Source organism: Muscardinus avellanarius (assembly GCF_963383645.1).
Source record: "Muscardinus avellanarius genome assembly, chromosome: 2".
Classification (NCBI taxonomy): Eukaryota; Metazoa; Chordata; class Mammalia; order Rodentia; family Gliridae; genus Muscardinus; species Muscardinus avellanarius.
Window position 1 is genome coordinate 36,117,700 of NC_137787.1, and position 17,499 is coordinate 36,135,198.

At 44.4% G+C, this 17,499-nt stretch overlaps 1 protein-coding gene across 1 annotated transcript; it reads left to right on the forward strand.

The window, feature by feature from the left end:
* Positions 1 to 10,250: 10,250 nt before the first annotated feature.
* LOC308279766 (small ribosomal subunit protein uS8-like) lies at positions 10,251 to 10,667 on the forward strand (the record flags this gene model as incomplete). Its single annotated transcript, XM_080719937.1, has 1 exon — positions 10,251 to 10,667. The coding sequence occupies exon 1, from the start codon at positions 10,275 to 10,277 to the stop codon at positions 10,665 to 10,667; it is 393 nt and encodes a 130-aa protein (XP_080576063.1). The 5' UTR covers positions 10,251 to 10,274.
* Positions 10,668 to 17,499: the final 6,832 nt, after the last annotated feature.

Genomic DNA, 17,499 nt, shown 5'->3' on the forward strand with positions numbered 1-17,499 from the left:
CAGGAGGATTGCAAGTTTGAGGCCAGTCTCAACAACTTAGGGAGACCTCAGCAATTTGATTAGCACGTTCCCATTTTAAGATAATGGTGGCTTTTCTTGGGGGGTATTATAATTGAACAAGGGGGAGGGCTTTACCACTGAGCTATACCCCCCCACTCTCCTGCCTTTTTATTTAAATTTTGAGACAGGATCCTTAAATTGCTGAGGATGGCCTTGAGTTTATATCTTCTGCCTCAGCTTCCCAAGTAACTGGGATGACAAATGCATACCACTGTACCTGAAAAAGAAATGGAATTCTAGCAAATAAATACATCTAAGAGTAAAATGCATTCTCTTAGAGATGCCATCAAACTGTTAAACTATTAAATAAGTGTTTGTTAGATTTAAAGCTTCTTTAACTTGTTTAAAAGCAATCAGAGCTGGGTGTGGTGGTGCACACTTGTAATCCCAGCATTTGGGAGGCTGAGACCGGAGGATTGTGGTTCACAGACAGCCCCAGCTACTTAGGCCCTCCGCAACTCAGTGAGACCTGGTTTCAAAATAAAGAAGAAGAAAAAAAATAGGGCAGAGGATGTAGCTCGGAGGTTGAATGCCCCTGGGCTCCATCCCCAGACCCGCAATAAATAAATAAATAAATAAATAAATAAATAAATAAATATAAATTCAGATTTATAGTGAATAAACTGGGAAGTGAAATTGACTCAGAAAAGTAAAATGAATGACTATAGTATAGGTGTAGGAGCAGAAGGAAGGGCATAGCTTTGTGTTCTTTAAAGGAAATGGGATTCTTCATCTTAGAAGAGTGTAAATTACTTTTGTACCTTGCACTTTAAAATATTACTCACATAGCCGGGCGTGGTGGCGCACGCTTTTAATCCCTGCGCTTGGGATGCTGAGACAGGAGGATCACACAGGTTCGAAAGCAGCTTCAGCTACTTAGTGAGGCTCTCAGCAACTTAGTGAGACCCTGTTTCCAAATAAAATATAAAATAGGTCTGGGAGTGTAGCCCGGAGGTAGAATGACTCTGGGTTCCACCTCCAGGACCACCAAAAAAAAAAAAAAAAAAAATATATATATATATATATATATATATATTACTCACATAGCCGGGCGTGGTGGCGCACGCTTGTAATCCCCGCGCTTGGGAGGCGGAGACAGGAGGATCGTGCAGGTTCGAAGCCAGCCACGCTGGCTTAAGAGACCCTATTTCCAAATAAAAATATATTAAAAAATAGGTCTGGGAGTGTAGCCCGGAGGTAGGTAGGAGGGCTTCCAAGAACCCCAGTACCACCACCACCAAAAAAAAAAAAAATTTACTCGCATAATTGTCGCCAATTAAAAATGGTGCTTTCATGTTCTTCTACTAACATATTTTCCCCCTTGCAGCTGGGAATGGAGGAAGAAGATGTGATTGAAGTTTATCAGGAACAAACGGGGGGTCATTCAACGGTTTAGATATTCTTTTTATTTTTTTCTTTTCCCTCAATCCTTTTTTATTTTTAAAAATAGTTCTTTTGTAATGTGGTGTTCAAAATGGGATTGAAAACTGGCACCCCATCTCTTTAAAACATCTGGTAATTTGAATTCCAGTGCGCATTATTCATTATCGTTTGTTTTCATTGTGCTGATTTTGGTGATCAAACCTCAGCTCCCTTCATATGCCCTCTCCTTTTTAAAAATGACACGTGTGCACAGAGAGGCCACCTTTTTCAAGACTGCATTTTCAGGCCCGTGGTGGTCAGTAAGACCGACCAGTGTGTGTTTATAATGGCTTCCCAGTTGGCCCTGAAGGTCCGGCATGTGACTGCTTCCCTCCTGGACTATGACTTCCATGGGAGATGGAACTTTTTCAGAGAACTGAACTGTGGGAAAATTACCTTTCCTTAACTTGAAGCTACTTTTAAAATCAGAGGGTCTGGACCAAAAGAAGAGGATATCAGCTTTGGAGTCAAGATGATAGACATGGTTGAGAGGAATGACTAACTCCAAAGATGGCTTCACGCAAGAAAAAGCATTTTAAGATTAAATAAAAATCTTGTCAAAAGATCCCAGAAAAGTTCTGGTTTTCATTAGTAGTTAATAAAGCTATTCATGCAGAAGTGTATACAACAGAACACTGCTCCTTTTGATTTTATTTGTACTTTTGGCCTGGGATATGGGTTTTAAATGGACATTGTCTGTACCAGCTTCATTAAAATAAACAATGTTTGTAAAAACCGTACTAATGCTCATTTTATTTTAATTGTATAGGAAGAAAAATGCCTACAATAAGGCTCTCTTACATAATAAAATTATTTGCACATTATTAAAAAAATGTAGCACTGTACAGTGATGATGTTAATGACTATTTTTTGTGTGTGGTACTGGGGATTGAACCCAGGGCATTCTACCTCCGAGATACACCCTACACCAACGGCACTGTTTTATTTTTTATTTTGAAACAGGGTCTCATTATGTTGCAGAGAGCCTCACAAGTTGCTGAGGCTGGCCAAGAATCTGTGATCCTCCTCCTTCAGCTTTCCAATTACTGGGATTACAAGCTTACACCACCATGCCTAGCTGTTAGTGACTTTAAAACAGGAAAGTAACTGAAATACCTTCTGAATTAAAGATGTGGCAATAAGGGCCACAATTTCTTTTTTAAAACTGAGGGTTCTGGCCGGGTGTGGTGGTGCACGCTTGTAATCCCCGCACTTGGGAGGCAGAGACAGGAGGATCGTGCGGGTTCAAAGCCAGCCGCGCTGGCTTAAGTGACCCTGTTTCCAAATAAAAATATTAAAAAATGGGTCTGGGAGTGTAGCCCAGAGGTAGAGGTAGAAGGGTTTCCAGGAACTCCAGTACCACCAAAAAAAAAAAAAAAAATTCAGGGTTGTGGGTTCTGGGGGTTCTGGGTGTGTGTGTGTCTGTCTGGTACTGTGGATTGAACCCAAGGGCATTCTACCTACAATACTCCCAAAATGTTTTTTGTTTTGAAACAGGGTCTTGCTACAGTGCTGAGACTTTTCTTGAACCTGTGATCCTCTCATCTCATCCTCTCATCTCAGCTTTTTAAGTATTTGAAATTACAGTTGTGTGCCTGGCTGGTGCTCAGTTTTTCTGGGAAGTTTTCTTTCTTTCTTTCTTTCTTTCTTTCTTTCTTTCTTTCTTTCTTTCTTTCTTTCTTTCTTTCTTTCAGTTTTTCTGGGAAGTTTTCTTTCTCTCTCTCTCTCTCTCTCTCTCTCTCTCTCTCTCTCTCTCTCTCCTCTTCTCTTTTCTTTTCTTTTCTTTCTTTTTTTGTGGGACTGGGGATTGAACCCAGGGGCAGTCTACCTCTGAACTATACTCCTAGCTATTTTATTTATTTTTTTTGAAACAGTCTTGCTTAGATGCTGAGAGTCTTGTTAAGTTGCTGGGGCTGGCTTGGAACCTGTGATCCTCCTGTTTCAGCCTCCCAAGCACTGGGCTTAGAGGCACGTACCACCATGCCCTACCTCAGTATTCTGTTTTTTAAAAGCTTTAAATTTAGCCTGGCATGGTGGTTCATACCTGTAATCCAAGTACTTGGAAAGCTGAGGAAAGCTTCAGCAAATAATGAGACTCATCAACCTAGTGAGACACTTCCAAAATAAAAGTAAAATAGGGCTAGGGATATAGCTTAAAGGTAGAATGCCCCTGAATTTAATCCCCAGTACCACCCAAAACAATCAGCTCATTTTGTTTAAATGAACAGCTGTCAAGTGATTCAAAGCATACCAGTATTGTAAATAGACATTTATTTTTAGATTCATAGGATGAAATGGTTGTGGTTATATCTTATAAAGGGATTTCTTAATGTAAATACATTAATCAATTCTTAGCTAATTCAGAATTATTTGCAAGAATCTCCATTTACCTGCAACTCGTTCAGAAAACATACTGAAATTAAATGCATTGAGTATCCTAAGACTTAATATTTCAAACTGAAATTATGGGTAGTTTTTTTTTTTGGTGGTACTGGGGTTCCTGGAGACCCTTCTACCTCCGGGCTACATTCCCAGACACCTGTTTTTAATATTTTTATTTGGAAACAGGGTCTCCTAAGCCAGCTAGCGTGGCTGGCTTCGAACCTGCGCTATCCTCCTGTCTTCGCCTCCCAAGTGCGGGGATTACAAGCATGCGCCACCATGCCCGGCTATGGGTAGTTTTAGGCACTAAAGCTTCTGGATTATATGGTTGTAGAGAATAGAGGATTTAAGTAGGTGAGTTTAATTGGATAGAATAAGGTATCCGGAGCAGAGTCTTAGGTGTGGGTTAAGATGGGTCTGGTGGAATGAGACTAATTGGGCTCAGGATGGGACTTTTTTATAAAAAGTAGTTCTTTTTCTGACACTGGTTCTCAACTTACTTTAGTTTTCTTCTAGGTTTATGGCCTGGGTATTTGTAGGAACTGGAAATAAGAGTAAACCCATGGTCTGGAAATGTTGTGTGTCCACTGCAGGCCACTGGCTTCTTTACTGAGTTCTTGATGGAAACGAAGATGTTTCTCCAAAGCAGCTTTTTGCCTAAGGAGACAAACCCACCCCAATACCAGGAATGAGTTAGCACCCTAGAAATTGTCCTTGTACATTGGTAGAACTTTGAATAATCATTGGTTAGACTTGGGGCTGGGTTTTAGTGAAAGATTATACTCTGTTCATTTAATAACTTTACAAATGAAGTTCAGGGTATCCATAGCCTCCTATTAGAGAAGTAAAAAGAAGTAATAATCCATGGTTCTTAGACTTGTATTCCTGGGAGGGACTCCCTTGTTTTACAGATGAGGAAACAGGTGAGAGCAGGTAAGTACCTGGGCTAATGTCACACAAGTGAAAGAAGCCGTGTGGCATCCGGTTCTGGTCCTTGGTGGAGCTCCTCTACCACTCACTCCTCTAGTTAATTGGTTTTGTGCTGTCAGCTACTTGGACTAACTGCCTTGCAAAATTCCCCGCGTGCCCTCCAGTGACTGTCAGTTTTCTTTTCTGGGAAAGTTGGTTCTCTAATAGCTTGCTTTTGGTCTCAGTTCTACTGCTGTGAACCCAATCCTGCTGCTAGGACACATGGAGTCCATCATGGTGAAGCTGAACTGGACTTTCCTAATGATCTGTTTGTAAGTCACATAACAACTAAAGAAAGTTCAGGGGAGGAATAGCTTAAGGTTAGTGAAAAACCTTGAAATAGAGTTGTTCTGGCTGCCTTCTCTTTCTGGTCCCTAGAGGGTATGTATTATCTTAGTTTCAGCTTAAGTTATAGAAAATACATCTCAAGGGGAAAACTGTTTACAGTTAACATTGGAATAAAAGTTTTCTGAGGTGTGTGTGTGTGTGTGTGTGTGTGTGTGTGTGTTACTAGGGATTGAACCCAGGGCATTCTACCTCTGAGCAACATCCCCAGCCCTATTTTTTATTCTTTATTTTGAAACAGAGTCTCACTGAATTGCAAAGAGCCTCACTAAGTAGCTGAGGCTGGCTGTGAACCGATGTCTTCCCATCTCTGCCTCCCAAATGCTGGGATTACAAGTGTGTGCCACCATGCCCGGTGAGTTGTGTTTCTTTACCCTTCATTTTTTATGATTCTGAAAAGTAATGACTATCTGGGTATAATCTGGATTACACCTGAAATCCCAGTACTTGGGAGGCTAAAACAGGAGGATTGCAGGTTCAAAGCCAGCCTCAGCAATTTAGCAAAATTCTGTTTCAAAATAAAGGCTGGGAGCTGGGTGTGGTGGCCCATGCTTGTAATCTCAGTACTTGAGAGGCTGAGACAGGATGATTGCAGGTTTGCAACCAGCCTTAGCTACTTAGGCCTTCTGCAACTTAGATCCTGTTTCAAAATATTAAGAGCTAGCTGGGTGTGGTGGCTCATGCTTGTAATCCCAGCATTTGGGAAGCTGAGACTGGGATCACAATTCGTAGACAGCCTCAGCTACTACTTAGTGAGGCCCTTTGCAACTCAGTGAGACCCTATTTCAAAATAAAGAATAAAAAAATAGGGCTGGCAGTGTTGCTTGGAGGTAGAATGCCTCTGGGTTCCATCCTCAGGATGGCAAACACACACACACACACACACACACACACACACACACACACACACACAAAACAACAAAAAGGAATTAATAAAAGCCAGGTGCGGTGGTGCATGCCTGTAATCCCAGTACTTGGGAGGATGAGACAGGATGATTACGGTTTCAAAGTCAGCCCCAGCAACTTAGCGAGGTTCTCTGCAACCTAGTGAGACCTTGTTTCAAATAGATAAAATCACCAGCACTTGGGAGGCTGAGACAGGAGGATTGCACAGGTTTGAAGCCAGCCTTAGCTATTTAGTGAGGCTCTCAGCAACTTAGTGAGACCCTGTTTCCAAATAAAGTATAAAATAGGTCTGGGAGTATAGCCCAGAGGTAGAAAAGCCCCTGAGTTCCACCCCCAGTACTCCAACAACCAACCAACCAACCAAATAGATAAAATTAGGCTGGAGTTGAATCTGGGAGGTAGATGCCCTTGGGTTCAATCCTCAGTACAAAAAAAATAAATAATAAATAAAGGGCTGGAGGTGTAGCCCAGAGATAGAATATACCCCAAACAAAAAAACAAAAACCATTTTACTCAAATTCTATTATCAGAAAGATGCAATGATCCTTACTATTGTTGAAGAATAAAGGGAAAAAATGTTCTCCCCCCGAACGTGACTTTGGTTCTGTACTATTTCTCCTAACAAGGATGTCACTAGATCTGGTCTTGGCATATATCTCTGACTTCCTCTGGAAGTGTTCTTTGCCCCTCATTAGCCTCATTATAGCTGTGCTAAATAAATAAATTCCTTTCCTTTACCTCTGACCCTTCCTTTATTTCTTAGCTATTCCCCAGTTCTTTAATTTAGACAGGGTCTTGCTAAATTTGCCTAGGGTGGCCTTGAACTTGTGATTCCCTGCCTCAGTTTGCAGGGTGGCTGGGATTGCAGGTGTGTGCCATGGCATACAGCATTCTGACTTCTTGCAACGTGTCAGTCTCATTTTTTTCTTCAGATCTTTGGCCTCTGCCTGCAGAACATTGTGCTCCTGAAGTCTGTGTGGCTCTTTGTCACTGACATCTCACCCAGTATGACACCTCTTGAGAAGTCTTGTTCTGGCCAATAAATCTAAAACAGGGCTCCTGAAATCCTATCCTGTATTTTAAATTTTTCTGCATAACATTTGTTGCTAGCTAAAATAAAAACAACAAAAAAACTTCATTTTTATTCTGTCTCACCACCTCCACTCCTTGAACATAAATACTGTGGGAGAGCCGGGCGTGGTGCCACATGCTTGTAATCCCAGCATTCAGGAGGCTGAGACAGGAGGATCATGGTTTGTAGACAGCTTTAGCTACTTAGGCCCTTTGCAACTCAGTGAGACCCTGTTTCAAAATAAAGAATAATAAAAAAAAAAAAATAGGGCTGGGGGTGTGGCTCGGAGGTAGAATGCCCTGGGTTCCACCCCAGTACTGGAAAAAAAAAGGGGGGGGGAGCGATTTTGTCTGTCTAGCTTAGTCCTGAATTCCCAGAATGTAGAAACTGCGTAATAGGCACTTAATAAATTTTTTTTTTTTTTTTTTTTTTTTTTTGCGGGGATGGGGATGGAACCAAGAGGCATTTGACCTCTGAGCCACACCCTCTGCCCTATTTTTTATTCTTTATTTTGAAACAGGGTCTCACTAAGTTGCGAAGGGCCTCACTAAGTAGCTGAGGCTGTCCGTGAACCGCGATCCTCCGGTCTCAGCCTCCCAAATGCTGGGTCAATAAATTCTTAATGAGGAAGGCCATGGGTTCAATCTCTCCATCTCTGCCATCCCAATTTTCCTCTCTTCTAGGGACCCAACCCAGGGCCTAATACATGCTAGGCAAGCACTCTACCACTGAGATATGCTCAGCCTTGAACTTGTTTTTTTCATCTGTAAACCAGTAGTTTGAGATAAATGGTCTCTAAACTCCCTTCTAGTTTCAATACATGTTCTAGAAACCATGAAAGGATCCTGTGGTGTTCGCAGCAAAAGAATCACTCTGTTATCATCTTCCAAACCATGCTTTGGGGGTTGGAAAACTTGGCTTGTTCAAAGGTAGTTCCAAGAGCACCAGCTCTGTCAGTCCCCTGTGGCGGCCATTACCCAGATCCCACTACCTGGCTTGCTCCTGGGCTTGTTCCCTGGCTTCCTCTAGGGCCAGCTTTGCTGCTTCCTCCTCCCGCTGCCTCCTCTCCTCGGCCTCTAGCTGAGCTTTTTCTTCTGCTTCCTGTTTCTGCCGCAGGTACTCCAGCCGTTCCTCCTCAGCCATTTCCATCAAGCGTTTTTGTTCTTCAGCGAACTGCATTTCCAGTTCCTTCTGCCTTTGCCTCTCTGTCTCTGCAGAACAGCAGAGGGAGTGGGCTCAGTAGGAGCATGGTTGGGAAAACCATATTCTGATCCAGCTCCCAAATCTGTGTGATTAGCCAGGTGTGGTGGTACACATTTTTAATCCCAGTACTTAGGAGGCTGAGACAGGAGGATTTGGGTTCAAGTCCAGCCTCAGCAATTTAGCAAGACCCTGTTTCAAAATAAAACATATAAAAAGGGCCAGGGTTATAGCTCAGAGGTAGAATGTTTCTGGGTTCAACCCCATTACTCCCCCCAGAATCAGTGTGGTCCCTAGGGACTTTCTGTGAAGAATTTTGCAGTTTACCAGGTTGCCACATTCTATAGGGATTGCCATGGGGGTTAATTTACTAACTTAAGTCATTTGTCAAGCACCTTCTACATACAGTGCACTGTGAACTTATTAAAAGTCCTTGGGGAGAATTTCCCAGAACCTGGGGAATTTGTGAGGGGTGAGGCAGCTGGGTCGGGGAGGGGTATCAGTTCAGAGTCTAGAGACATTTGGTGCTTGCTTAGCTGGACTGACCTGTTGAAAGAGTCAGAGCTAAGACAAGAGAAGGAAATCAAAGGAATTCAAATAGGAAGAGAGGCACGCTTGTAATCCCCGTGCTTGGGAGGCAGAGACAGGAGGATCGTGTAGGTTTGAAGCCAGCCTCTCTGGCTTAAGAGACCCTGTTTCCAAATAAAAATATAAAAAATAGGTATCTGGGAGTGTAGCCAAGAGGAAGAAGGGTTTCCAGAAACCCCAGTACCACCAAAACAAAACAAAAAACTATCCTTATTTGCAGATGACATGATCCTTTATCTAGAAGATCCAAAGAACTCAACCAAAAGACTCTGATGCTGATTAACCGATTCAGCAAAGTTGCAGGATACAAAATCAACCTACAGAAATCAGTGGCTTTTCTTTATGCCAACAATGAATCCACAATAAAAGAAATAAAACAATGTCATTCACTATAACCTCAAACCAATAAAATACCTAGGAATAAACCTAATCAAAGATGTAAAAGACCTCTATAAAGAAAACTAAAACATTAAAGAAATTGAAGAAGACCTTGGAAGATGGAAAGATCTCCCATGCTCATGGATAGGCAGAATAAATATCAAAATGGCCATTCTGCCAAAAGTTATCTATATATTCAGTGCAATTCCCATTAAAATACCAACAGCATTCTTCATAGACCTAGAAAAATCAATCATGAATTTTATATGGAGAAAGAAAAGACGCAGAATAGCCAAAGCAATTCTCAGCAATAAGAACCATGCAGGAGGCATCACAATCCTGGACTTAAAATTATACTATAGAGCAATAGAAGTAAAAGCAGCATGGTACTGGCACAATAACAGGTATACTGACCAGTGGAACAGAATAGAAGATACAGAAACAGACCCACATACCTATAGTCAATTAATCTTTGACAAAAGGGCCAAATTCATATGCTGGAGAAAAGACAGCCTTTTCAATAAATGGTGCTGGGAGAACTGGCTATCCATTTGTAAAAAGATGGAACTAAATCCTTACCTCTCACCATGCACAGGAATCAACTTGAGATGGATCAGAGACTATTAGAGGAGGGCATAGGCTCAACATTCCAACATATAGGCACAGGCAGTAACTTTTTCAACAAGACCTCCAAAGCTCAGGAAATTAAAGCAAGAATTAACAAGTGGGATGGCATCAAACTAAAAAGTTTCTTGTCATCAAAGAAACCATCAAGTACCTAAAGAGAAAGCCTACACAATGGGAGAAGATCTTTACCAGCCACCAGAATATACAAAGAGCTCAAAAGATTCTACACTAACAAAACAAACAACCCAATCAAGAAATGGGCAACTGATAACTCCGTGAGCTCGCCCCTCCCGTCCTCTTTCCGCCATCTTTCCGTGCCGCCACAATGGTGCGCATGAACGTCCTGGCAGATGCTCTCAAGAGCATCAACAACGCCGAGAAGAGAGGCAAACGCCAGGTCCTCATTAGGCCGTGCTCCAAAGTCATCGTCAGGTTTCTAACCGTGATGATGAAGCATGGTTACATTGGCGAGTTTGAAATCATCGATGACCACAGAGCTGGGAAAATTGTGGTGAACCTCACAGGCAGGTCAAACAAGTGTGGCGTGATCAGCCCCAGATTTGATGTGCAGCTCAAAGACCTAGAAAAATGGCAGAATAATCTGCTCCCGTCTCGTCAGTTTGGTTTCATTGTGCTGACAACCTCAGCTGGCATCATGGACCACGAGGAAGCAAGACGGAAACACACAGGAGGGAAAATCCTGGGCTTCTTTTTCTAGGGATGTGAAACGTGTACAATAAAAGCCTCCATGGGGGGGAAAAAATGGGCAACTGAACTGAATAGACACTTCACAAAAGAAGAGATACAGATGGCCAATAGATACATGAAAAGATGTTCAACATCATTAGCCATCAGGGAGGTGCAAATCAAAACTACACTGAGATTCCATTTAAGCCCAGTCAGAGTGGCAAACATAAATCAAACAACAAATGCTGGCGAGGATGTGGGGAAAGAGGAACTCTTTTACACTGTTGGTGGGAGTGCAAGCTAGTTCAGCCACTATGGAGGTCTGTGTGGAGATTCCTTAGAAAACTGAGAATGAATCCACCATATGATCCAGCTCTTCCACTCCTGGGTATTTTTCCAAAGGGGTTGAAATCAGAGAACTACAGTAACATAAGCATACCTATGTTCATAGCAGCACAATTTGTAATATCCAAAATATGGAACCAACCCAGGTCTCCATCAACAGATGAATGAATTGCAAAACTATGGGAAATACACACAATGGAATTCTATTCAGCTGTAAAGAAGAACAAAATCATAGCATTCGCAAGAAGATGGAAAGTCCTGAAGAACATTATGTTAAATGAGATCAGCCAAGCACAGAAAGAGAAGGGACATATGTTTTCTCTAAGATGCCCAAACTAGGGAGCATTGGGGATACCAGAGGGACTCCAGACAATGGAGGGGAAATTGCAGCAAAGCTAGAATGGAAGGATAGGAGAGGAAGAAGGCTGAGGTTGATTAATGGAGGAGCTACATCTGAATATGTGTGAAAGTATGAATATAGCATGGTTAACCTGGACACTCATTGTTGGGAGGGAGGAAGGTAAAATGGGGGGTGAGGGGGAGAGGGCACCAAGCACAGTTTAAATGTATACCATTTATTTTTTTAAAAAATGTCAAAAAAGAAAGAAAGAGCCAGAGCTAGAAGGTGGCCAGAGCATTATCTGCTGAAGTCTCTACTGCTTCTTCTACAGTGAGGCTGGAGAGATTCCACATATCAGCACCTGGAAGCATGCCCTGAAGCTATCCAGGTCTTTGTGACTCTTCATCTGCTAGGGAGGAAGCTTAGGACTAGGGCTCTATCTTCCATTTAGCTAACTACTGAGCGGTGCTGAAAGGGCAAAGGAAGGGCATGGTCCCTGTTTACATGACTGAGTTGGAGCAGGACCCTGGAGTCATTTCCATACACGAGTCTTTCATATTTTGACCTGTAGCAGCTCACTGTAATCACAGTAATCACTTTTAACAATTTTTGGCTTGTCCATTTAGAGCACTTTATGCATAAAGACCTAGGATGGGAAGAAGTGAACACAGTAAAAGAAAAACATTTCTGCCCCAAATAAACAGGCAGTGCGAAGAGCCAGGAATGCTCCTCACCAGCCCTCTCGGCTTCTTCCCGCTGCTTTTTCCTCTGGAGCTCTTGCAGCTTCCTCCGGAACTCCTCTTGCTGCTGCCTGGCTCTCTCCTGCGCGGCTTGCAGCTGGAGCTGCTGCTTCCTTTCTGCTGCCTCCTGCTGCCGCCGTTCTTCCTCCAGCCTCTGTTTCCTCAAGCTGAGAAAATGCAGGGTGGTCAGTAAGTGGCAGAGAACACTGGCCTCCCAACAGCCGTGCCCCCAGGAGACTTTGCAGCCTGCAGGTTCCAGAGAGCCTCCCCTTCCTAGGAGGAGACTCAGCCCTCCAAGGAGAGCCAGGATTGAAGAGCAGAGACAGAAACCCATGGAGCCTGAAAGGAGGAGCCTAACAGTACACAGCTCAGTGTTCTGGTTAGGGGCTTTAAGTTCTCAGAGCTTTATTTTCTGCACACATATACACATGTGTGTATATCTGTGTATGTGTTACTGGGGATTGAACCACCCAGGACATTCTCCCTCCAAGCTACACCCCTAGCCCTTTTTTATTTTTTGTTTTGGAACAGGGTCTTGCTAGGTGACTGAGTCTCACTACATTGCTGAGGCTCTCCTCAGCAATGCAGTGCTCCTTCTGTTTCAACCTCCCAAGTGTGAAGAGTGTGCCACCATGCTTGGCCTATTTTCTATTCTTAAGACATGCATTTTGAGCTGGGCATGGCGGCACACACTTCAAACCCCAGGTATTTGGAAGGCTGAATACAGGATTGCAGGTTCTTTGCCAGCCTCAAAAACTTAGTGAGGCTGTCAGCAATTTACTGAGACCCTGTTTCTAAATTAAAAACAAAACATAGAGCCAGGTGTGGTGGTGCACACTTGTAATCCTAACATTCAGGAGGCTGAGACTGGAGGATCGTGGCTCACATACAGCCTCAGCTACTTAGTGAGGCCCAGTTTCAAAATAAAAAATAAAAAATAGGGCTGGGGATGCAGCTCGGAGGTAAAATGCCCCTGGGTTCCATCCTCAGTACTGCAAAAAAGAAAAAAGAAAAAAAAACCTATAGAACTGGAGGTATAGCTCAGAGCATAGAATGCCCCTGGATTTAATCTCTAGTACCACAGACACACACACACACACACACACACACACACACACACACACACACACACACACACACCCCGGGCGTGGTGGCACATGCTTGTAATCTCAGCATTCAGGAGGCTGAGACAGGAGATTCACGGTTAGTGGGCAGCCTCAGCTACTTAGTGGGCCCTTCGCAACTCAGTGAGACCTTGTTTCAAAATAAAATATAAAAAATAGGGCAGGGGGTGTAGCTTGGAGATAAAATGCCCCTGGGTTCCAGACCCGCAAAAAAAAAGGGGGGGGGTGGGTTTTGAAACTCTTGCCTCACCAGGCTGTGTGGAGGTTACAGTCAAGGCCTCATGCAAATGATGAGGTAGAGCTCAGTGAATGTTTGGCTGACGCCGAGAGAACACATGGACAGCTCTCCCGAGTAACCTGCTTGCTCAAGCCACCACACTTATCTCTGGTCCAGGTTCTTGCTAGGATAACTGAGAGCAAAATGAGACACGCAGTTTTACTCAGGCCAGGATTCCAGCACCGGCCTCTGAACACGGCCACAGTCTCTCAGCTCCCGACCCACCGGATCTCCTCAGTGCGCCGCTGCTGCTCCAGCTCCAGCTCTTCTTTCATCTTCTCTTCTCTCTCCAGCTGCTCTTGCTGCATCCGTCTCTCCTCCTCCTGCTCCTTCCTCTTCTTCTCCACCTGCATCCACCTCATCTCTGCCCTCTCTGCTCGCAGCCTGGCCTGGGACGCCTTTGCCTGCTCTCTCTTAGCGAGGGCCTAAGAGACCACAGTGTCCTCAGTGCCAGCCATAGATGGGCCTCAGCCCAGACAGCGTTGTCTAATCAGAGGTGGCTCCGTGCCACCAGCAGCGTGGGCTCTGGGGCCCCACTGACCTGGATTCAAAGCCCTCCCTGGCTTGCTTTGGGGTTTGGAAATCACAACTTAATTTTCCTGATACTGGCTTCATGGGGCTGTTACCAGAATTCACTGAGAACATGAAGGTGTCAACAAAACATCCAGTACAGCATAGGTTCCATGTTCTCAACCCTAGCCCTGCTGCAAAATTGCCCAAGGAGCTTTTACAAAGACCCAGAGGCCAGAGCTCCACCCAGGCCAATTAAATGAAAATTTCTAGGTAACATTGCCTCTGGCCAGACTATGGCTTTCCAACTTGGCTTTAAATTAGAAGCTTTTCTTAAAAGCAAGGAGGCCCTCCCTCTGTCCTAGATGAGAATCTCAGAGCCTACCTTGGAAAGGTCTTCACGGCTTCTCTCTTCTTCAGAGTCCACGTTGTCATTGAGAGCTGCCGTCGGGGCGGGTGACGATCTCCCATCTAGAGAGACCTGGCTCTCCGGAGCTTCACATCTGGGAGAAAGCCAGCGATCCTCAGCAGTAGAGTGTGAAGGGAAGGGGCCTCTGTGGGAGGTGTCCTCCGGCTCCCTGGAGGTAGGGACCTCAGGCTCGCTCAGTGCTGCCCCCACCTCCTTCCGTGTCCTTTTCCTTTTGGCTGCTGGGTTTTTCCCTTTGGGAATTAGCTCTGGTTTCTTTTCAGCCTTTGAGTCTTTTGACTTGCCTAGGGAGAACAGATTGGGACAGAGGTAGCACTGAGTTAAGGAAGTGTTTCTGTACATCCTTTGCAGCACCTTGTGAACTTCAGCATGATCACCTGGGGTACCATTCCAGAGCCCTGCCCCCAGACTCTGGCTCAGTAGGAACCTGCAGTGTGTGTGTGTGTGTGTGTGTGTGTGTGTGTGTGTGTGTGTGTACACGTGCATGTGCTACTGGGGATTGAACCCAGAGGCATTCTACCTCTGAGTTACATCCCCAGCCCTCTTTTCTTTTTCCTTTTCTTTTTCTTTTTGCAGGTCTGGGGATGGAACCCAGGGGCATTTGATCTCCAAGCTACATCCCCTGCCCTATATTTTATTCTTTATTTTGAAACAGGGTCTCAGTTGCAGAGGGCCTCACTAAGTAGTAGCTGAGGCTGTCCACAAACCTCGATCCTCCTGTCTCAGCCTCCTGAATGCTGGGATTACAAGCGTGCGCCACCACGCCTGGCTCCCCAGCCCTTTTTTTTAATATTTGGAAACAGGGTCTCACTAGGTTAATGAGAGTCTCACTACTTGCTGAGACTGTCCTTGAACCTGAGATCCTTCTGTCTTAGCTTCCCAAGTATTAGGATTATAAGCGTGCACCACCATGCCTGGCTCAGTGTTACTGTTTTAAAAGTTCCACTTCATATGTTGATAGATGTTGGGGTCTAGATTCTGGGGGAGATAAGTCAACACAGCTGAAAAGACCTGCCTGAGAGTTTGGCTTGAGATTGCAACTCTGTAGCCTGGTGAAGTTTAATACTCTAAGGACTCTTCCTCAGTTTACCTCTGGGGCCACAAGGATTTCCTTCTCCTAGTCCTGCCAATGTTATCACATTGGCTATACAAATGTAAAGGATCAGGTGGTACATGCCTGCAATCCCAGTACTTGGAGAAGCAAAACCAAAACCAAAAGCAGACCTTGAAAACAGATCTGGCCCAGGAGTGTATCCAGGTTCATTTCCAACAGCATTTGGCTTGTTTGGAGTGTCTTCCAAAGCAGATGGGAGTGCAGGGTGAGTGTGAGCGTTAGGTAAAGGATGTCTCCAGAAGCACAGGCAGACAAGGTCCTCATAAGGTACTACATGGGGGACCACTCAGGACGCGTGGACTCCTCCCCTTCCCAGAGGCTCTCACTACCCAGGCTGAGCATCCCCTATGAAATGCTTGGGACCAGAAGTGTTTGGAGATTGGATAGCCTCTGATTAGACATAATGAGATGTCTGTGGGATGGGACCCAATCTAAACACAAAGCTTATTTCTGCTTCTTATACTATACCTTATACACATAGCCTGAAGGTAATTTTTTTTTTTTCAGTACTGAGGGTGAACCCAGGGGCATTCTACCTTCGAGTTACACTCCCAGCCCTATTTTTTTATTTTTTATTTTTGAAACAGGGTCTCCCTAAGTTGTGAAGGGCCTCATTAAGTACCTGAGGTTGGCTGCAAACCTGGATCCTCCTGTCTCAGCAGCCCAAATGCTAGGATAACAAGCATGTGCCACCATGCCCTGCTGAAGGTAATTTTATACAGTGTTTCTAGTGTGCCTGCCTGCATCTGGACAGCAGACATGAGGCCAGGTGTGGGATTTTCCTTCCCCTTGTAGCTTCCTGTCAGTATTCAAAAAGTTTCAGATTTTGGAATATTTTGGATCTCAAGATAAGGTTTGGGATACCCCACCTGTAACTATTAGTTCAGAAGCAGTGGTAATAGCATGTGTTGGGAGTGAGAAAGGAAAGGACAAACCCTGGTCCACCTCCTTACCCTCAGATCTTATAGTCGCCCAGCCAGTCTCAGCCCCAGCTGCTCTAGGGGAATGACAGCCGCGCTCGCTTCATGGAGATGTGTTTCCTGAGACGGTGTATGCAATCTCCCAATACGCACTGTTATTAGTATTATCGTTTCCTCTCGGTGATCATAGGTCTCCAGGCCCCCACTCCCTGTTTCCTCTGTTCACATCTACTAATTGACATACAGTCAAGCTGCAGCCCGTTTTATCCATAGTATCAAGGAGACTCAAGGCAGTGAGCGAGTCCTGTAGGATCTGTGCTGGCTCCAGCACAGCCCCTGGTCCCCATCAGGAGTCCCTCCAAGGCACAGTCTTACCTCCAACAGCCTCTGCTTCTTTGGGCACCTTTCCTTCTCTCTCCCTCTTGGATGCTTTGGTCTTATCTGTCTTTGTTCTTTTCTTTCTCTTGGACTTGTCAATCAACTCTCTCTCCTAAAGGTAAGCAATGAAGGAAAGGGACCATCATACACGTAGGAAAGGGCAAAAGGGAAAGACCCAGGCAGGGAAGATGACATTGAGCAAGGTGATGAAATGGCTTGGAACAGAATTTGAGAGAGTGCTGGATGAAGCAGAAGAGTGTCTTATGTGTAGCCATTAGAGAGATTTGAAGGTTGAGCCTTTGATTTAAAACAGCGAAGAAAGCTGGGCGTGGTGGCACACACTTGTAATCCCCGCGCTTGGGAGGCGGAGACAGGAGGATCGTGCAGGTTCGAAGCCAGCTGCGCTGGCTTAAGAGAACCTGTTTCCAAAAATAAAAAAAGTATAAAATGGGTCTGTGAGTGTAGCCTGGAGGTAGAAGGTCTTCCAGGAACCCTAGTACCACCAAAAATAAATAAATAAATAAATAAATAAATAAATAAAATAAATTAATTAATAAAAAAATAAAACAGTGAAGAAGCCAGGCGTGGTGGCGAATGCTTGTAATCCCAGTTCTTGGGAGGCTGAGAAAGGAGGATCGCAGGTTCGTGGCCAGCCTCAGCTACTTAGTGAGGCCCTCTGCAAATAAAG